Source organism: Melozone crissalis, unplaced genomic scaffold, assembly GCF_028551555.1.
Source record: "Melozone crissalis strain CALT ecotype California unplaced genomic scaffold, PUWL_Pcris_2 ptg000222l_1, whole genome shotgun sequence".
Lineage (NCBI taxonomy): Eukaryota > Metazoa > Chordata > Aves > Passeriformes > Passerellidae > Melozone > Melozone crissalis.
In genome coordinates this window covers 498,355-520,712 of record NW_026535985.1, presented here as the reverse complement: position 1 = coordinate 520,712, position 22,358 = coordinate 498,355, and the positions used below count along the sequence as shown (strand labels likewise).

General features: G+C 48.6%; 1 protein-coding gene across 1 annotated transcript; it reads left to right on the top strand.

Annotated features, from left to right (window-relative positions):
* Positions 1 to 774: 774 nt before the first annotated feature.
* Positions 775 to 18,257, top strand: ACVRL1 (activin A receptor like type 1). The gene is made up of 10 exons (XM_054294177.1): positions 775 to 1,030; positions 6,246 to 6,316; positions 8,648 to 8,872; positions 9,558 to 9,757; positions 9,855 to 9,954; positions 11,490 to 11,636; positions 12,477 to 12,752; positions 14,074 to 14,271; positions 16,794 to 16,924; positions 18,059 to 18,257. Exons 2-10 carry the CDS (start codon positions 6,247 to 6,249, stop codon positions 18,191 to 18,193), a joined length of 1,482 nt encoding a protein of 493 aa, XP_054150152.1. The 5' UTR covers positions 775 to 1,030; position 6,246; the 3' UTR covers positions 18,194 to 18,257.
* The last annotated feature ends 4,101 nt before the right edge of the window (positions 18,258 to 22,358 follow it).

Genomic DNA, 22,358 nt, shown 5'->3' with positions numbered 1-22,358 from the left:
TAAATAATAAATCAAGCCTTCTGATCATGGAGAATGTTGACTCCATGATCAGAAGGCTTGATTTATTATTTTATTATATATATATATATATATATATATATATATATATATATATAACATTATATTTATACTAAAAACAAACGGAAGGAAAAGGTTTTTCAGAAGGCTAAGCTAAGAATAGAAAAAAAAGAGAATTATAACAAAGCTAGCTCTCTCAGACTCTGTTTGAGATTGCTCTGGTTTTGATTGGCCATTAATTACAAACATTCAAGATGGCCCAATCAAAAATCTACCTGTTGCATTCCACATATTTATACTGAAAAGAAAAGGAAGAAAAGGTTTTGTCAGAAGGCTTAGCTAAGAATAGAAAAAGAAGAGAATTATAACAAAGCCAGCTCTCTCGGACTCTGTTTGATTGGCCATTAATTACAAACATCCAAGATGGCCCAATCAAAAACCTACCTGTTGCATTCCACAGCAGCAGATATCTATTGTTCACATTTTTTTTTTCCTGGGAAAAAGGGAAAATCCTGAAGGATTTTTAGTGCAAAAAAATGTCTGCGACAGACGAGGAGGGACTCAAAGGAACCAGGATGGAGCTGGGGCCCGGTGAGCGGGGAGGAAGGGAGGCTGCTGGTGGCTGTGTGCTCAGCAATAGGAAATGCTTTATTAGCTGGGAGTGGTGGAGACAAGCCAGGCAGGAAGAGGCAGTAATAAGAAACATTTTTTTTTTTTGACTTCTCCCACATCCAGACCGCAGAGCAGCTGCCAAACGGCTGCGTTGGACAGAGCGGGGTGGCCTAGCCGGGCTGGGCAGGGGAAGGGTGACAATCGTGACAATCGTGACAATCCCTGCCCAAGGGGGACGTGGGTGGCGGCATGGGTGGTGGGAAGGGAGAAGATCCATGAAGATCCTCGGAGTTGGGGCTCAGGAGCGGAGCTGAGGCGGATCCAGGAGCGGGATCGTGGCTGGGAGAGGCCTCCAAGGCTGGGCAGTGCCAGGGGAGCCCACAGGACCTGGATGCTGGAGGTGAGTGGGGACAAACCACTCATGGGGTTGGGGCTGCACCAAGATCAGGGCTTCACCCCCAAAATCAGGATTTGGCCCCGTTTGCTTGGTGTTCTGTGGGGTTGTGGTGCTGACATTGGGGTTAGAGAGGCTGAAACTGGGTTCCTCATGGGCTTGGGACTGCACCAAGCTTGGGGCTGCACCTAGGTCAGGGCTTCACCCCCAAAATCAGGATTTGGCCCCATTTCCTTGGTGCTCTGTGGGATTGTGGTGTTGACATCAGGGTTAGAGAGGCTGGATTTGGGGCCAGGGGCTCACACCAGTGTAGTGGCAGCAGGATCTGTGCCCAGGTCCTTGTTAAAGAGCTGAAATAATAAGAAACCGCAGCAGAAAGGCTGGGATCAACAAGGACTGGGCAGCCCCAGGGTACCCCAAAGGACCTGGATGCTGGAGGTGAGCGGAGAAAACCACTCATGGGGTTGGGGATTCCCTCCTGACTGAACCCCAAAATCAGGATTTAGCCCCATTTGCTTGATGTTCTGTGAGGTTGTGGTGCTGACATCAGGGTTAGAGAGGCTGGAACTGGGTTCCTCATGTGTTTGGGCCTGCACCAAGCTCAGGGCTGCACCTAGCTCAGGGTTTCACCCCCAAAATCAGGATTTGGCCCCGTTTGCTTAGTGTTCTGTGGGGTTGTGGTGTTGACATCAGGGTTAGAGAGGCTGGAATTGGGACCAGGAGCACAAATCAAGGCTCACACCAGTGTGGTGGCAGCAGGATCTGTGCCCAGGTCCTTGCTAAAGAGGTGAAATAATAAAAAACTGCAGCAGGAAGGCTGAGATCGATGTGGCAAATGGGGAATTTGGGTGTATTTTGAAAAGATGTGGGGAACAAGGAGGGAAATCAGGATTTGGCCCCATTTCCTTGGTGTTCTGTGGGGTTGTGGTGTTGATATCAGGGTTAGAGAGGCTGGAATTGGGGTTAGGAGCACAAATCAGGGCTCACATCAGTGTGGTGGCAGCAGGATCTGTGCCTTATTATTTAGCTCTTGCTAAAGAGCTGAAATAATAAGAAATAAGAATCATAAGAATTAAGAAATTAGAATAATAAGAATAATAAGAACAATAAGAATAATAAGAATAATAAGAATAATAAAAAACTGCAGCAGGAAGGCTGGGATTGATGTGGGAAATGGGGAATTTGGGTGTATTTTGAAAAGATGTGGGGAAAAAGGAGAGAAAGTTGACAGCACTGCTAGCAGGGGCTGCGTGAATGTGCCACCTCAGGGCTCCCCTGTTCCACACCAAATCCCAGGTCTCTCATTAGAATTATTAACGTGTAAAAATCACTTTTCTGCCAAAAACCAGCAGGCAGAAAGGGCAGGGATGGAGGGAGGAGTGAGGGGCTGAGATTGGGCTGGCCCTGAAAGTGGCAAAACGGGAAGAAAAGGGCAAGAAAGACCCAAATGGTCACTTAAAGAGGCTCCATCTCCACAAACCAAGCTGGGGAGAGCCCCAACCATGGAGCTTCTTCCCACTGGAGCCCTCTGAGGGGCTGGGGCAGCCACAGGCCATGGAATCCCTGCACCAAGGTGACCCTGAGAGGCTTTGGCTGCTGTCTTGAGTGGATTTTGCTCTCTTGAGTGGATTTTGGTGCTTTCTTGAGCGGGTTTTGCTCTCTTGGGTGGGTTTTGCTGTCTTGAGTGGATTTTGCTCTCTCGAGTGGGTTTTGCTGCTCTCTTTGTGTGGTGCATGTTCATGGAGTGGAAATTCCCTTTCCCCAGGGTTTGTTCCAGACCCTCAAACTGGGAAATTCTCCTTCTCCAGACCCTCAAACTGGGAAATTCTCATTCCCTGGGGTTTGATGCAGGTCCTGAAACTGGAAAATTCTCCTTCCCCAGAGTTTGCTCCAGACACTCAAACTGGGAAATTCTCCTTCTCCGGATGCTCAAACTGGGAAATTCTCCTTCCCTGGGTTTTGCTCCAGATCCTGGAGATGGGAAATTCTCCTTCCCTGGGGTTTGCTCCAGATCCTGGAGATGGGAAATTCTCCTTCCCTGGGATTTGCTCCAGACCCTCAAACTGGAAAATTCTCCTTGCCCAGGGTTTGCTCCAGACCCTGGAGCTGCCTCACAGCTCCCTTCCAGCACCCATGTCCCATCCCAGATTATTTTCCTGGTTTTTTTATCCTTCTCCTGATGCTACAAATCCCAGACATTATAAACCAGTCCCCAGGCAGGCAGGGTAAGATGCTCTGGATGCCCATGAGCTGCAGCTCCCGATGAGAAAAGAGGAAGGAAGGGACAGGGATGGGAATACCAGGATTGATTTGTGCCTTTCCTGGGATGTTTTTCCTGTGGGATGCCACTCTGGATTAAGTTTTGCTCTCAATAACAACAACAATCCATGGGGTGTTTGGTGCACAGCAGAGTTTGGGTGAGGCCCTGGCTGCTTTGTGTTCCATGGCAAATATCCTGCAGCTGTCTCATGCTTCAGGATTTTGGGGAAGTGGCTCCAGGGAGGGAATTCACCACCTGGGAGGCTCAGCTTCCCTTTTAAATCACACATCCTGCAGCTCTCAGGGCTGCAAGAAATGTGGGGCTGGGGGTGAGGAATCGGAGGGACTGAGTTTTAAAATAAAGCTGGTCCTAGCCCAGCTCTGGGAGGAGTTGGGAATTTAAAATAAAGCTGATCCTAGCCCAGCTCCAAAGAGATTGAGTTTTAAAATAAAGCAGATCTTACTCCAACTCTGAGGAAGTTGGGATTTTAAAATAAAGCTGATCCTAACCCAGCTCCAGAGGGGTTGAGTTTTAAAATAAAACTGATCCTAACCCAGCTCTGAAGGAGTTAAGATTTTAAAACAAAGCTGATCCTAGCCCAGCTCTGGGGGAGTTGGGAATTTAAAATAAAGCTGATCCTAGCCCAGCTCCAGAGGGATTGAGTTTTAGAATCAAGCAGATCTTAGCCCAACCCTGGGGGAGTTGGGATTTTAAAATAAAGCAGATCTTAGTCCAACTCTTAGGAATGTGGGATTTTAAAATAAAGCTGATCTAGCCCAGCTCCAGAGGGATTGAGTTTTACAATAAAGCTGATCTTAGCCCAGCTCTGAGGAATGTGAGATTTTAAGATAAAGCTGATCTAGCCCAGCTCTGGGACAGTTGGGATTTTAAAATAAAGCAGATCCTAGCCCAGCTTTGAGGAATGTGGGATTTTAAAATAAAACTGATCCTAGCCCAGTTCTTGGGGCAGTTAGGAATTTAAAATAAACCCAATCCTAGCCCAGCTCCAGAGGGGTTGGGATTTTAAAACAAAGCTGAACCTGGCCCAGCCAAGGATGGATCAGCCTGGCATCTCTCCTCCATCAAGGCCCTGCCCTCCATCGCCAGGACCCAGGATCTGCTCACTGATCTTCTCACTGTTTCCTCCCCTCGAGCCACAACCCAGTGAGTTATTTTGGGGAGGAAAAGCCCGATTTGAGCAGGGCTGGAGCCTGCCCTGGGTCAGCCACGTCCTTGCGTGACTGAGCTTCCCCATCAAGGGCAGGATCTAAACAATCTTGATTCCTGTCCCAGCAGCCCTGGGCTGGGCTCTTCAATTGCAGGAAACGGAGCTTTTGGCATGTTTATGTCGGGAACACGAAGAATGAGCCCAGGAGGGGCCGGGGTTGTGAGGCTGGGGGGGATGGATGTGTTTGCCTTGGCACAAATGGTTCTTTCACAAAGAGAAAAAAAAAATTAAAAAAAAAATTAAAAGGAAGATTAAAAATAGCCAAACTTCCCCCCAAAGGCTCAGCAAGGAATTTTTGGCTGTCCCAGCACCTCTGTTTGTGTCATTGATAAGATGTGCACATAAAAGCAGCCCCAGGAGGGAGACCCTGCTGCTTGTGGTGTGGGGGATTTGGGCTCCATCCCAAGGGCAGGATTTCCCGAATTTGGGATCCCCAGCAGTGCTGTGGCATCAGCAGGGCTGTGGTTTTATGGAGCAGGAGCCCTGGGAACAGCGGGGAGTTATTGCATTTGTGGGGTGCCTCGATGTTGGGAGGAATGAGGAATCTGACTCCATGTTCTCAGGAGGCTAATTTATTATTAATACTATTATTAATAATAATTTTAATACTAATACTAATACTAATACTAATAATATTAATATTAATACAATATTATATTAAAGAATTCTCAGGGGTCTCTGTATTTGTGGGGTGCCTCGATGTTGGGAGGAATGATTAATCTGACTCCATGTTCTAAGAAGGCTAATTTATTATTATATTATATTATATTATATTATATTATATTATATTACATTACATTACATTACATTATATTATATTATATTATATTATAGAATATTAAACTGTATACTAAAGAATACAGACAGGATATTTATAGAAGGCTAAAAAGATAATAATGAAAACTTGTGAGTCTCGACACAGCTTGGCTGTAATTGGCCAATAAATCAAAACAATTCACATCAGAAACCCAATGAAATAATCTCCAAACACATTCCAAAGGATGTGAAGCATCCTTGGAAGTATATTTGGCACAGAGAAATGATGGATTTGACTCCATGTTCTCAGAAAACTAATTTATTACTTTATAATACTATATTATATTAAAGAATATTAAACTATACTATACTAAAGAATACATAAAGGATACTTACAGAAGCCCAAAAAGATAATAACGAAAATTTGAGTCCAGAGTCCTGACACTGGTTGGCCAAAGAGTCAAAGCAATTCACATCAGAAACCCAATGAAACAATCACCTGGGGGTAAACAATCTCCAAACTCATTCCAAAGGAGCAAAACACAGGAGAAGCAAATGAGATGAGAATTGTTTTCCTTTTTCTCTGAGGCTTCTCAGCTTCCCAGGAGAAAAATCCTGGGTGAAGGGATTTTTGCAGAGAATGTGAATTTAACAGGCAGTGCTGGTGTGGGGATCACCGGGACAAAGGAAGGAGCTGGGGCTGCATGGACGTGGCAAGGACCTGGTTCCAGCACATTCCTGAGCTCTGTGGGGCCACGAGTGGCACCCACACCATGCCAGGGAGGTCTCCTGATCTCGGGATGTCCCGGGATCTGTTCTCAGGAAGGGCCGTGCCCAGGATGTCCGGAGCCAAACACATCTTACCTCACTCTGTCTGTGCCTGAATTCTGCAATTCCCCTCCCTTCCCCAAGCCCCCAGGGCTGGGGATGGGCTCTGGGGGCGCAGGGGCTGCTCTGACCCCCCTCTCTCTCCCCAGGATGATGCCGTGTGGGGCTGGTGGCCGGGTGGTGCTGGCGCTGATGACCTTGTCCTTCAGCTTTGCAGCCGGTGAGTGCCAACGGGGTGACAGCAGGTTAAAATAAACCCTTTTTTGGGAGCAGTTCAGCCCAAAATAAAAGCCAGGGAGGAAGCTGGGCTTCTCAGGGACTGTGCTGTGCCCCTGTGGAATGGTGAGCCATCCCCCAGAGAGGATCTCAGCTTAATTTTATTATTATATTATTATATATAATATATTGTTGTTGTCATTATTAGTATTGTATTTTATTTTATTTTATTTTATTATTGTATTAATTGTGGTATTATTATAGCAATTATATCAATTGTGGTTGATAAAGTGCGTTGCTGTCACCAGAGGGGACGTGAGGAAATGTCACTGTCAAGGCAGTCACGACACGAAGTAGACACCACAAGCAATCTCAGATGGCAACTCTTTATTATTTAACACGGCTGACTTTTTACACACTTTTCAATTGTTTACGCTTTTTCTACTTTAAATATTGGCCACAATAAGTCAACATAACACTATTGGTGAAAAGTTACAGTGACTTCAATTAACTTTCTAAAAATACTTCATCTAGCTGCAAAGTTCTCTTATCTTTCTTCAATTCTTCACTTCTTTTAGTCTTCTTGGTTACAGCCTTAGAGAGAGCTTCTTGCTTCTCAGCTTCTTCTCTCTCCTTTAGCTAACAGGCCTGCTGTTAGCCCCTTCCACAGGGAAAGGCTGGTACCACATACTAAAAATCTGGGTTTTCCCAGGGGTGGTGGTGATGATGATGATGATGATGATGGTGGTGGTGTGCCTACATCTGTCAGCTCCATCTGCAGGCAGGCCTGGAGACCCACATCCCTCATTCAGGCTCTTACTGATGGTGCCCCTCGTTGGGCGCCACTGTAAGAGCCGAAATGGGAGATGTGGGACTCCAGGGGCTCTCCAAAATGCAGTTTATTCCATCCAACAGGTTACAGCAGTCCAGGGTTGGGGGTGACAGAGCTGTGCCTACAGCTGTCAGCTCCAGCTGCAGGCAGGCCTGGAGACCCTTTGGTTTTGGTTACATTGCATTATATACTTTTCTTTTGGTTACATTGCATTATATACTTTTCTTTTGGTTACAATGCATTTTATACTTTTCTTTTGGTTACAATGCATTTTATACTTTTCTTTGCTGAGCGTCTTAATACAGCAGAACCAATCTACACCTTAACTGTTTTCTATAGCCTATCATAACTACTGTAATTACCATATTCATGTTACTATTCTCCAATCACTAAAAGTCAGTACATTACAGTTAAAGCTAGAGGTTTTTTTCAGTTTTCTTGCAGTGGAAAATTCTGAGATCTTTTTTCTACTTGCAACTTTGCTGCCTTGTTTGCCTGTGCTGTCTTCCTGCTTGGTAAAAACATCTTCTTGTTTGGGGTGGGTTTATCTTTTCCTCTAAGCCATAAAAATCCCTTCTAACTAACAAACTTTTTGCCTTCTTGGTTATCCAGTAATACTGGCTCAGCAATTATTTTCTTCCATATCAAAATCTGCTTCCATCTCTATTCTTTCATAAGACTCAACATTTAAAAGTCTTTCTGCTAAGCACACATATCTGTGAGACTTTCTTGGCAAACTTTCATCCTTCCCAACAGCCACCAACCCCAAACCAGCCCCAGCAGCACCCCACAGCACCAGGGGAGGGGGACAGGGAGTGCAGGATGGCCACCAGAGCCACCCCCTTGCTGTCCCCTCACTGTCCCCTCACCACTGGATGTCTGGCTGCCCTCACACTGAACTCCCTGATTCCAGGAGGGATATTTTCTGTGCAAAAGGGCAGAGCTAAATTAGGAATTTGGGAGCGTGGCTGCCATCTGAGCCACCATGGCACAGGAAAGCAACTTCAGGGAAGTCAGGAAAAACTCCAGGAAGGACCCTGGGTTTGGCACCCAGCTCCCAAAACACCCTCTGGGAAGGGCACTGGCCGAGTTTGGGGTTTTTGATCTCACCCCAGGCTCCCATAGGTGCCATGTGCCCTGGGATTTTGTGGGCAGGATGTGACCCTGTGTGTGGTAAACCAGTGCATCCCAGTTAAGCCCAGCTGCTGGGCTGGATCTATCCCAGGCTGGCACAGCCCATCCCATAGAGCCTCCTGGGGCTGTGGGAACAGGGGACCCCCAGGTTCAGGGTTGGGATTTGGAGCCCAGCTGGGAGCAGGAGATTTTCTGGGGGGTTCCAGGATGGGCTGAGGACCCACAGCAGCCTTCCCCTCCTTCTCTGATGGTCCCAAGCTGCTCATTCTCCAAATGTGGAGCCTTTAGGAGAATGTCCCTGTCCCCAAAGCCACCAAAGCTCCCGGGTGGGCAGTGGGGTGACCCTGTGTCCCTTCCTGGTGCCCGCAGAGGAGCTGCTGTGTGCCTGTGACGTGCCCCACTGCAGCCAGCCCAACTGCACGGGCCAGGTGTGCTTCGTCAGCAAGAGGAAGGAGGAGGGCACCATCACCCAGCACCGGGGCTGCTTCTCCCAGAACATTCTGGAACACTGCCACACGCCCATCACGGAGCAGTACGGCATGAGGTGCTGCAACTTCCACATGTGCAACGCCCAGCTGGAGATCTTCCTGCAAGGTACAGGGGACAGGGGACAGGGGACAGGGGACAGGGGACAAGCTGCCCACGTGGCTGGGGATGTGGTTGGGTCCCCAGGACGAAGGAAGAATTGATGAATGTGACTCCTTGTTCTTAGAAGGTTAATTTATTACTATATTATGACATAATAATATGATATGGTATGATATGATATGATATATGATATGATATGATATGATATGATTGATATATTTTCTTTATGTATTATTTATGATTTATTTTATTATTATATATTTTCTTTTATAGATATTATTATATTATATTATATTATATTATATTATATTATATTATCATTACATTATATTATCATTACATTATATTATAGAATGCTACACTAAAACTACACTAAATAATAGAGAAAGGATACAGACAGAAGGTTACAAAGAATTATAATGAGAACTCGTGACTGCGCCCAGAGTCCTGACACAGCTGGACAATGATTGGTCGTAATGTCAAAACAATTCACATGAAAACAATCAAACAATCCCCTGTTGGATAAACAATCTCCAGACCACATTCCAAAGCAGCAAAACAGGCAGAATCAATCAGACAAACATTGCTTTCATTCCTCTCTGAGGCTTCTCATCTTCCCAGGAGAAAAATCCCGGGCGAAGGGATTTTTTTCAGAGAATGTGAACACCACACCCTCGTTTCCCCCACCCAGGAGAAGACGCCCTGGTAAAGGCACCTTCCCTACCCAACCTCCTCCTGATGATCTTCGTCCCACTGCTGTCCCTCCTCGTCCTCGCAGCGCTCACGGCACTCTTCTGCTGGAAGGTGGCCCAGCAGCGCCACAAGCACAGTGACTTTGGTGACACCGACCTCATGCTGAAGGCATCCATGATGGGAGACAGCACTCTAGAGGTGGGTGAGCCCCGTGAGGGACCCCAGATGTCCCCAAGGTGTTTGTGGGTGTAGGGATGGCCACCACGCTGACCCCATGGCCACCCTGTTTGTGCAGGACCTGCTGAACGACGACTGCACCACGGGCAGCGGGTCTGGGCTGCCTTTCCTTGTCCAGAGGACAGTGGCTCGGCAGATCACCCTCATGGAGTGTGTGGGTAAGCAGAGGAGGCTGTGGTTTATTAAAAAATATAGATATTAAAAAATGTGGATCGTTAAAAAATATGGATATTGATATAGTGCCGATATCCAACTGTGATGGACAAAAACTCCAACAGTTTAGAGTTAGAAAGTGAATATTTATTGCAGGATAACTCCCAAAAACACACTGCAATTTACAGGTGATTACAGAGTCCTTTTATCGATACAAGTATGGAATACCCAAAATACAAATGCATATTCATAACTTTGGTACATCCCATTCTCAATATGGATATTGATCTAGTACCAATATCCAAAAGCTCTCTAACAGTTCAAAGTTACAAAGTGGATGTTTATTGTGGGATAATTCCCAAATACACACTGCAATTTACAGGTGACTACAAAGCCATTTTATCTATACAAGTATGGAATACCCAAAATACAAATGCATATTCATAACTTTGGTACATCCCATTCCCAGCCTGGATATTGATCTATGGATTTTGATATCCAAAATCAATGGATTTTGATATCCATAGATATCAATTCAATACAAGTATTGAATACCCAAAATACAAATGCATATTGATAACTTTGGTACATCCCATTCCCAACATGGATATTGACCTAGTACCAATATCCAAAAGCTCTCTGACAGTTTAGAGTTAGAAAGTGAATTTTTATTGCGGGATAATTCCCAAATACACACTGCAATTTACAAGTGATTACAGAGCCATTTTATCTATACAAGTATTGAATACCCAAAATACAAATCCATATTCATAACTTTGGTACATCCCATTCCCAACCTGGATATTCATCTATGGATTTTGATATCCATAGATATCAATTCAATACAGGTATTGAATACCCAAAATACAAAAGCAGATTCATAACTTGGGTACATCCCATTCCCAGCCTGGATATTGATCTATGGATTTTGATATCCAAAATCAATGGATTTTGATATCCATAGATATCAATTCAATACAAGTATTGAATACCCAAAATACAAATACATATTCATAACTTTGGTACATCCCATTCCCAACATGGATATTGAGCTAGTACCAATATCCAAAAACTCTCTAACAGTCTAAAGTTAGAAAGTGAATGTTCATTGCAGGATAATTCCCAAATACCTACTGCAATTTGCAGGTGACTACAAAGCCATTTTATCTATACAAGTATGGAATACCCAAAATAAAAATGCATATTCATAACTTTGGTACATCCCATTCCCAATATGGATATTGATCTAGTATCAATATCAAAAGACTCTCTAACAGTTTAAAGTTAGAAAGTGAATGCTTTTTGCGGGATAATTCCCAAAAACACACCACAATTTGCAGGTGATTACAGAGTCCTTTTATCTATAGATATCAATTCAATACAAGTATTGAATACCCAAAAGGACACCCGTGCTGCTCCAGGGCTCTCCCACACGGGATCCAGGTGCTCCCACACGGGACCCAGGTGCTCCCACACGGGATCCAGGTGCTCCCAGCAGGTCCTGGGGGCACTGGGTGACGTGTTGGCATGGCTGTGGCAGGTAAAGGGCGCTACGGCGAGGTGTGGCGGGGCGTGTGGCACGGCGAGAGCGTGGCCGTCAAGATCTTCTCCTCGCGGGACGAGCAGTCGTGGTTCCGCGAGACGGAGATCTACAACACCGTGCTGCTGCGGCACGACAACATCCTGGGTGAGCCATGAGGGCTGGGGACAGCGGGGTGGGTCCCTGATCCCAGGTGTTTCATAGGGTCCCAGGTATTCCAGGGGGTCTCTAATCCCAGGTGTTTCTCCTGTCCCTGATCCTGGGTGTTTCCCAGGTGTTTTCCAGGTTCCCTGATCCTAGATGTTTCACAGGATCCTAGGTGTTTCCCAGGTTCCCCGATCCCAGGTGTTTCTCAGGGTCTGTGATTCCAGGTGTTTCTCCTGTCCCTGATCCCAGGTGTTTCACAGGGTCCCAGGTATTCCAGGGGGGGGTCTCTAATCCCAGGTGTTTCTCCCTGTCCCTGATCCCAGGTGTTTCCCAGGGTCCCAGGTGTTCCCCAGGGTCTGAGTCCCCAGGTGTTTCCCAGCTGTTTCCCAGGTGTTTTCCAGGTGTTTCCCATGATCCCAGATGTTTCCCAGGTGTTTCCCAGGATCCCAGGTGCTTCTCCCTGTCCCTGATCCCAGGTGTTTCCCAGAGTCTTTGATCCCAGGCGTTTTTCAGTTTCCCTCCTCCCAGGTGTTTCCCAGGTCCCCTGATCCCAGCTGTTCCCCAGCTGTTCCCCAGGTGTTTCCCAGGTGTTTCCCAGATCCCCTGATCCCAGCTGTTCCCCAGCTGTTCCCCAGCTGTTCCCCAGGTTCCCTGATCCCATCTGTTTCCCAGGTGTTTCCCAGATGCTCCCCAGCTGTTCACCAGCTGTTCCCCAGCTTCCCTGACCCCAGCTGTTTCCCAGGTGTTTCCCATGATCCCAGGTGTTTCCAAGGTGTTTCCCTGGTGTTTCCCAGCTGTTCCCCAGCTGTTCCCTGACCCTAGCTGTTTGTCCCTGGCCAGGTTTCATCGCCTCTGACATGACGTCCAGGAACTCCAGCACGCAGCTGTGGCTCATCACGCACTACCACGAGAACGGCTCCCTCTACGACTTCCTGCAGAGGACAGCCCTGGACGTGGACACCTGCCTGGGCCTGGCCTCCTCCATCATCTGCGGCCTCGTCCACCTCCACGTGGAGATTTTCGGCACGCAGGGCAAGCCTGCCATCGCCCACCGGGACCTGAAGAGCAGGAACATCCTGGTGAAGAGCAACCGGCAGTGCTGCATCGCAGACCTGGGTGAGGTGGAGGGGTGAGGGGTGGTACCCCCAAAAATGAGGTACCCCAGGGGTGAGGAATACAGGGGTGTGGTAGCCCAGGGGTGTGATACTCCAGGAATGAGTTTCCCCAGTAATGGGGTACCCCAAGAATGGGGTACCCCAGTGATGGCGTATCCCAGGGATGAGGAATCCAGGGTTGTGGTACCCCAAGAATGAGGTGCCCCAAGGATGGGGTATCCCAGGGATGAGGAATCCAGGGATGTAGTACCCCCAAAAATTAGGTACCCCAGAGAGGAGGTCCTCCAGGGATGGGGTACCCCAGGCAGGAGGTACCCCAGGAATGAGGTACCTCAGTGATGGGGTACTCCAGGGATGAGGAATCCAGGGGTGTGGTACCCCAAGAATGAGGTGCCCTAAGGATGGGGTATCCCAGGGATGAGGTATCCAGGGGTGTGGTAGCCCAGGGATGTGATACCCCAGTGATGAGGTACCCCAAGAATGAGGTACCCCAAGAATGAGGTAACCCCAGGGATGTGATACCCCGGGGATGAGGTACCCCTTTGATGAGGTACCCCAAGAATGAGGTAGACCCAGGGATGAGGTACCCCAGGGATGAGGAATACAGGAGTGTGGTACCCCAGGGATAAGGTATTCGGGGGTACCCCAGAGATGGGGTAGCCCAGGGATGTGATACTCCAGTGATGTGATACCCCAGAGATGTGATACCCCAAGAATGAGGTACCCTAGTGATGGGGTACCCCAAGGATGAGGTACCCCAGGGATGAGGTACCCTGGGGATATGGGACCCCGGGGATGAGGTACTCTGGGGATGTTGTACCTCGGGGGGGTGGTGCCCCAGGGATGTGACATTTAAGAGTGTGAAACCCCAGGGTAGTGATACCCAGAGCTGCAGCACCCAAGGGTCCCCAGGGATGTGGTACCCCAGGGATGAAACACCCCGGGGATGAGGTACCCTGGGGATGAGGAATCCAAGGATGAGCTACCCCCAGGGATGAGGTACCCCACTGATGAGGTACCCTGGGGATGAGATACCCCAGGGATGTGGTACTCCAGAGATGCAGAACCCCAGGGACATGGTGCTCCGGGGCTGTGGAACCCCACAGATGTGATGCTCCAAGAATGTGGAACTGCTGAGATGTAACATTCCAGGGATGAGATGCCCCAGGGTGATGGCGCCTCAAGGATGTGGCATCCTGGGGTTTTGGGACCTGAGGGATGTTGAGCCCCATGGACTGCTCAGGGCCGTTATCCCAGCATTTTACAGCTGAATTAATGACCTTAAAAATCACCCTAAACGCCTCTGTGCCCTGTCCCCGCAGGGCTGGCCGTGATGCACTCCCAGGGCAGCGATTACCTGGACATCGGCAACAACCCCCGCGTGGGCACCAAGCGCTACATGGCCCCCGAGGTGCTGAGCGAGCAGATCCGCACCGACTGCTTCGAGTCCTACAAGAAAACAGATATCTGGGCCTACGGGCTGGTGCTCTGGGAGATCACCCGGAGAACGGTGGTGAACGGTGAGCAGCTCCCTGTTCTCCAGGCTCCTCCATTCCCTCCTTCCCCTCCTTTTCTTATTCCCTTTTTTTCTTTTTTTTTTTTTTTGTTCCTTCGCCCAGAAGATTAGCTGTAAATTATAAACACTGTAATCTAGTGTCAGCACCCGGCTCCCTGATTAAAGGGCCCATTAGGCTCAATCAGCGCTTTGTTTGTTCAGCGCTGATTAGAAAACAAGCGGCTTCAAAGCGCTGCCTGGAAAGCGGCCACGGCCGGGACCTCCGGCCGCTGGGTTTGGCTCTGGAAATCGCGACTGGGACAAGGGGAAGGATCCCCCCGAGTTGGGGATGAACGGAATTGGGGCAGCCTGGCCAGCGCTGCTCATCGCGGCAAAGTCCATTTAAATGTTAATTAACTGGTGGGCGCTGGCGGATGGGGTGGGAGGGTCAGTCTGGCCGGGATAATCTCATTTATGTCCCCAGGGCTCCCTCAAGTGACACATTTACTCCGAATTACCCCAGCCCTGCGTAGCAATGACCTTCAGCCCGCTGGGTTTAACCCTTCCAGGACCCCTCGCTCTTCAGGGGATCGGGGATGGGGGGAACTCCAGGGCACAATGAGGTTTTGGGGTGCAGGGAGCTGCTGGGGGCTCGAGGCTCCCCAGAAACATTAAATCCCACGGGGGACACGGACATGTGCAAGAATTAAAGCGAGATTAGCTGGGCCAGCTGGCAGGGCTGACTGATAACAGCCACCAAGGGCTGTTATCGGTGATGATCCTCGTGGTGGGGCTGGCGCTGGAGGCACCGGTGGTGCCACCACCCCCTGTGCCCAGGAGAGGGTGAGAGGGTGCAGGGAGAAGTTCCAGCAGCCCATGATTGAAATCTGGGTCTCCTCGAGACGGGTCTCATAAACTCTTGGAGATCAACACATCCAAGATGGCTCAGCCACCTTAGAAGGCACAAAATCAGCTGGGTGGCTTCTGTGGGAGTGCTGGAAACAAAAAGGTTTTCATAAAAGGCAAAGTAACAAAAGTCTTTATAGAGAAAAACTGAGTTAGAGCAAGAGGGGGAAAAAGTAACTCCACTGCTATAAGGGTCTCCTCAAGCGAGGTCTCATGAGCTCTCGGAGATCTATTTCACACCTAAGATAGCTCAGCTACCTTAGATGGCATAAAATCAGCCGGGTGGCGTTCATAACAGCTTCTGTGGTGGTGTTGGAAACAAAAAGGTTTTAATAAAAGGAAAAATAACAAAGTTCCTTATAGAGAAAACCTGAGCTAGATGCAAGAGGGAAAAAAACAAACTCCACTGATAGAACGGCCTCCTTGAGCAAGGTCTCATAAGCTCTTGGAGATTCGTATCACACCCAAGATAGCTCAGCTACCTTAGAAGGCACAAAATCAGCAGGATGGCTTCTGAGATGGTGTTGGAAACAGAAAAGTTTTAATAAAAGGCAAAATAACAAATCTCTTTATACAGAAAACTCAAGGTTCTTGCTCCTGGTAAAACACCCCACAAAAGCAATCAGTTCCTTTGTTCTTTATCTAGTGAATTGCTCAGGTGGGATTTTTGGCTCCTGTCCCATTGGCTCTCCTTAAATTTGAGGTGAAGTCCCTCAGGTCCTGTGAGGTCTTTTCACCTCATTGAGGAGAGAAACTTCTGGGCTTTTTTCCTTTTTAAGGGGACAAAGGATAATTTGGTCACTCTGCCAACAGGGGGCGCATTGCTATAGGGGATGTGTGGGGTGCGGGTGAGGATGAGGATGAGGATGAGGATGGAGGGTGAGGACAGAGGTGAGGATGAGGACGAGAATGAGGAGGTGAGGATGAGGATGGAGGGTGAGGATGAGGATGGAGGGTGAGGGTGGCGACGGGGGTGAGGATGAGGATGGGGGTGAGGATGAAGGTGAGGACAGGGGTGAGGATGGGGGTGAGGATGGAGGTGAGGATGGAGGATGAGAATGAGGATGAGGATGGGGGTCAGGATGAAGATGAGGGTGAAGATGAAGATGGAGATGAGGGTGAGGATGGAGGATGAGGATGAGGATGGAGGATGAGGATGAGGATGGAGGATGAGGATGAGGATGGAGGGTGAGGATGAAGGTGAGGATGAGGGTGAGGGTGAGGATGAGGATGGAGGATGAGGATGGGGGTGAAGATGAACACGGACGATGAGGATGAGGATGAGGATGAGGATGAGGATGAGGGTGAAGATGAAGATGGAGGTGAGGATGAGGATGAGCATGGAGGTGAGGATGAGGATGAGGGTGAAGATGAAGACGGAGGATGAGGATGAGGATGAGGATGAGGATGAGGATGAGGATAACGATGAGGATGAGGGTGAAGATGAAGATGGAGGCGAGGATGAGGATGAGCATGGAGGTGAGGATGAGGATGAGGGTGAAGATGAAGACGGAGGATGAGGATGAGGATGAGGATGAGGATAAGGATGAGGATGAGGATGAGGATGAGGATGAGGGTGAAGATGAAGATGGAGGGTGAGGATGAGGATGGGTTTAACCCCTCACTGTCCCCGTCCCTCAGGCATTGTGGAGGAGTACCGGCCGCCCTTCTTCGACGCCGTGCCCAGCGACCCCAGCTTCGAGGACATGAAGAAGGTCGTGTGTGTGGACCAGCAGACCCCCGTGATCCCCAACCGCCTCTTCTCCGACCCAGTGAGTCCCACCCCTGTGAAAATGTGTATTTTCTGCTCGGCTTTTCACAAATATTCAAATTAATATTATATATGTTGTGTTAGAAAGTTGTGCCTGTATTAATTTTCTTAATTAGTGTGTTAAATATAGTTTTAGTTTATAAGAGAATGTTAAAATGGAAACTGGAAAATGCCAATCGCTTGGGTTTAAAATTTTAAAAGTTTAATAGTAATAAAATGGGTGAAAAAAATCCAAATTGTCCAAATTATTATTACTCTAATTCTATTATTATTTTTACAGTAAGAAAATATTACTATAAAATATTACTATAAAATATAGTAATACTTTATAGTAATATTGTATAGTAATATTTTATAGTAATATATTACTATATAGTAATATAGTAATATTTTATAGTAATGTTTTATTACTGTAAAAATAGCAATAGAATTAGAGTAATAATAATTTGGGCAATTTGGATTAGGACAATATCAGACAATAAAAACAAAGAGTATATTTATTTATATATGTGTAGTTATATTTATATTTAAATATCTATTAATATAACTATATATATTTAAATAAACGAAATCTATTTTTATATGTATATATATTTATATATAATATATATATTTTTATATTTTATATATTTTTATATATATATTGACTATATATTGACTATATATATTAATATATATAAACTATATATATAGTTTTATATATTTATTATATATAGTATAGTAACACATATTAACTATATATATATTTATATATAGTTATATTTAAATATAACTATATATATATTTATTTATATATAAACTATAACTATTTAAATGATGAAGCAAAGTGAAAATTTTCCAGGATAGAAATCCATTTTAATTTACAATTTACAATATATAGTTATATTTATAACTTATAACTATTGTTATATTTATAAATATATAGTTATATTTATAACAATATATTTATATCTACATATTTATAAATATAACTTTATATAGTTACATTTATAACTTTATATATTTACATAACTATTTTTATAACCGTTTTTTACTATTAAACTTTCACATTTTTAAAATCAAGCGATTGGCATTTTTCACCCTGCCCATCAAACCCACCAAAGCCTTTACCCCTCTTTTTGTGCCTCCCGCTCAGGTTCTGTCGGCGCTGGCGAGGATCATGAAGGAGTGCTGGTACCAGAGCCCCTCCGCCCGTCTCACCGCCCTGCGCATTAAAAAGACCTTGAAGAAGCTCAGCAATTCCGCCGGGAAGCCAAAACCGGAGCAGTGAGCGCCGGGAACCGGACACCGGAGCCACGGACGGGCGGCGCCGGGCACGGGATGGCTCCGGTCACGGGAGGGGATTCGCTCGCAGCTCCCGCCTCTCCCGCTCCTCCTTCCAGCCGGGTGAATTTGCAAGCGTGGAAAAAAAAAAAAAAAAAAAAAAGGAAAAAAAAATCCGACGCCAAAGGAGGAATCTGAAAAATCACCCGGTCTTAAAAATATCCCTGGATCCGACATCCGATAGCGGCGCGTCTGGCTGTGCCCGGCGGGGATGGCAGCTGGTCACCCACCCTGAGGGGCACCGACGGCAGAAACAACCCTGGCCCTCAGAACCACCCCCAGCCCCAGGGGCACCCGAGGGGCAGCGATGGCAGAACCACCCCCAGCACTGGGGGCACCGACGGCAGAACCACCCCCAAACCTCGGGGCAGGGATGGCAGAACCACCCCCAGCCCTCAGAACCACCCCCAGCCCGATGGGCACCTGAGGGGCATGCATGGCAGAACCACCCCCAGCCCTCGGAGCACCCACCCCGAGGGGCACCGACGGCAGAACCACCCCCAGCCCGAGGGGCACCTCAGGGGCAGCGATGGCAGAACCGCCCCCAGCCCTCAGAACCACCCCCAGCCCGAGGGGCACCCGAGGGGCAGCGATGGCAGAATCACCCCTAGCCCTCGGAGCACCCACCCTGAGGGGCACCTGAGGATTGGCACGGATGGCAGAACCACCCCCAGCCCGATGGGCACCGAGGGCAGAGCCACCCCCAGCCCCAGGGGCACCCGCCCAGCGCCGGCTCCATCCAGGCGGAGCTGCCCGGACCCGCCCGCCGCTGGCAGGAATTCCCGGCAGAGCCGCGGTGCCCGCTAAAGGAGGGATGGGTTTCCCTGCCAAAGGTTGGCACCTCCCTGGATCTGCACCCTGGATTGTGGGGATCCCAAAAACTGAGGAGCTGCCAGCGTCCAGAGCGGTCTGAGCGTCAGGATGATCACAAAGTGATTTAGGATGATTTTTAAGGTCATCCATTCCAGCAGCTGGCATCCCCCTTGGCAAAGCAGTGCCCTCTTGGCTCTTTTCCAATGTTTTGGTGTTTTCTGAGGTGTTTTGGCTCAGCCAGCTTCATCCCCCGTCGCTCCTCGCCATCCCAAAATCCACCCCATGCTTGGAGATGTTTGGACATGACCAGGATGGGACGTCGAGCAGAACCAGCTTTGCCACATAACTATTTAATGATTAAGATTTAATATATTTAATAAAGTGTAAAGCTATTTTATCACCTAAGAGCTGCCCAAGCTCCCACGCTGGGCACAGGGGCACCATGGCAAGATGGGCACTGGGCACTCCTAGCTCAATTTAGGGCTTCAGCTCCAGAATGTTCTCAGCACATCACAGCTGCCACCTTGGTCTGGCCCAGCTAGAGACTGGGAGGAACTGGGCAGCTGCTGGTTTTGGGCATGGCATGAGGTTATGGAGGGGTTTGGGTGTCTTAAAGTGGGCTTGGAGTGTTCAGCTTGGAGTTTGGGGTGCCCTAACCAGGGTTTGGGGTGCTCAGATGGTGGTTTGGGGTGCCCTAACGAGGGTTTGGGGTGCCCTAGCAGGGTTTGGGGTGCTCAGGTGGTGGTTTGGGGTGTCCTAATGAGGGTTTGGAGTGCTCAGATGGTGGTTTGGGGTGCCCTAACCAGGGTTTGAGATGCTCAGCCCATAATTTGAAGTGTTCTGCTCAGGGTTTGGGGTGCCCTACCCAGGATTTGGGATGCTCAGATGATGATTTGGGGTGCTCAGATGGTGGTTTGGTGTGCCCTAACCAGAGTTTGGGGTGTCAGTCTGCGGTTTGGGGTGTTCTACCAATGTTTGGGATGCTCAGCCCATGGTTTGGGTGTTCTACCAATGTTTGGGATGCTCAGCCCATGGTTTGGGTGTTCTACCCAGAGTTTGGGGTGCTCAGATGGTGGTTTAGGGTGCCCTAACCAGGGTTTGGGGTGCCCTAACCAGGGCTTGGAGTGCTCAGATGGTAGTTTGGGGTGCCCTACCAGGGGTTTGGGTATTCAGATGGTGGTTTGGGGTGCCCTACCAATGTTTGGGATGCTCAGATGGTGGTTTGGGGTATTCTACCCAGAGTTTAGGGTGCTCAGATGATGGTTTGGGGTATTCTACCCAGAGTTTAGGGTGCTCAGATGATGGTTTGGGTTGCCCTACCAGGGTTTGGGGTGCTCAGATGGTGATTTGGTGTGCCCTAACCAGAGTTTGGGGTGTCAGTCTGTGGTTTGGGGTGTTCTACCAGAGTTTGGGATGCTCAGCCCATGGTTTGGGGTGCCCTACCAGGGGTTTGGGTGTTCAGATGGTGGTTTGGGGTGCTTACCCAGAGTTTGGGGTGCTTGGCCTGTGGTTTGGGGTGCACTATCAGGGTTTGGGTTGTCAGTCTGTGGTTTGGGGTGCTCAGTCTGTGGTTTGGGGTGTCAGCCTGTGGTTTGGAGTGCCCCACCGGGGGTTTGGGGCGCTCAGATGGTGGTTTGGTGTGCCCTAACCAGAGTTTGGGGTGTCAGTCTGTGGTTTGGGGTGTTCTACCAGAGTTTGGGATGCTCAGCCCATGGTTTGGGGTGCCCTACCAGGGGTTTGGGTGTTCAGATGGTGGTTTGGGGTGCTTACCCAGAGTTTGGGGTGCTTGGCCTGTGGTTTGGGGTGCACTATCAGGGTTTGGGTTGTCAGTCTGTGGTTTGGGGTGCTCAGTCTGTGGTTTGGGGTGTCAGCCTGTGGTTTGGAGTGCCCCACCGGGGGTTTGGGGCGCTCAGATGGTGGTTTGGTGTGCCCTAACCAGAGTTTGGGGTGTCAGTCTGTGGTTTGGGGTGTTCTACCAGAGTTTGGGATGCTCAGCCCATGGTTTGGGGTGCCCTACCAGGGGTTTGGGATGCTCAGATGGTGGTTTGGGGTGTTCTACCCAGAGTTTAGGGTGCTCAGATGATGGTTTGGGGTGCTTACCCAGAGTTTGGGGTGGTCAGCCTGGGGCTTGGGCTGTTCTACCAGGGTTTGGGGTGCTCAGATGGTGGTTTGGGGTGCCGTATCAGTGTTTGGGGTGCTCAGCCCATAATTTGGGGTGTTCTACTCAGGGTTTGGGGTGCCCTGTTCAGGGTTTGGGGTGCTCAGATGGTGATCTGGGGTGCCCTAACCAGGATGTGGGGTGCTCAGATGGTGGTTTGGGGTGTCCTACTCAGGGTTTGGGGTGTCAGTCTGGGGTTTGGGGTGCCCTACTCAGGGTTTGGGGTGCCAGTCTGTGGTCTGGGGTGCCCTAACTAGAATTTGGGGTACTCAGATGGTGATTTGGGGTGTCCTAACCAGGGTTTGGGGTGTCAGTCTGTGGTTTGGGGTGTTCAACTCAGGGTTTGGGGTGCTCACATGGTGGTTTATGGTGCCCTGACCAGGGTTTGGGTGCTCAGATGATGGTTTGGGGTGTCAGCCTATGGTTTGGGGTGTTCTAACAGGGTTTGGGGTGTCAGTCTGTGGTTTGGCGTGTCAGCCTGTGGTTTGGGGTGTCAGCCTGTGGTTTGGGGTGCCCTGTTCAGGGTTTGGGGTGCTCAGATGGTTTGGGGTGCCCTGTTCAGGGTCTGCAGTGCCCTGCCCGGGTTTGGGATGCCCAGCCTCAGTGCCCACCTGCCCCAACATGGCACACACGCACACACTCACACATCAAGCACACACACACATCATGCTTGCACACGCACACCTGCACACACACAAATCATGCTTGCACACATGCCCTGCACACACACATCATGCTTGCACACACAACCTGCATTCCTGCACACACACATCATGCTTGCACACACACCCTGCGCAAACACATCACACACACCTGCACACACACATCATGCTTGCACACACAACCTGCACACCTGCACACACATCACACACACACCTGCACACACACATATCCTGCACACCTGCACACACATCACACACACACCCGCACACCTGCCCACACACCTCCTGCACACCTGCACACACACTGTGCACGCACATCAGACACAAACAACACCTGAACACACACACCACACGTGTGTACACACACCAGACATGACTGCACACATGAACAATGCCTGAACACACACATCACACACTGTGCACACACATCAGACACAAACAACTCATGAACACACACATTACACATGTGCACACATGTC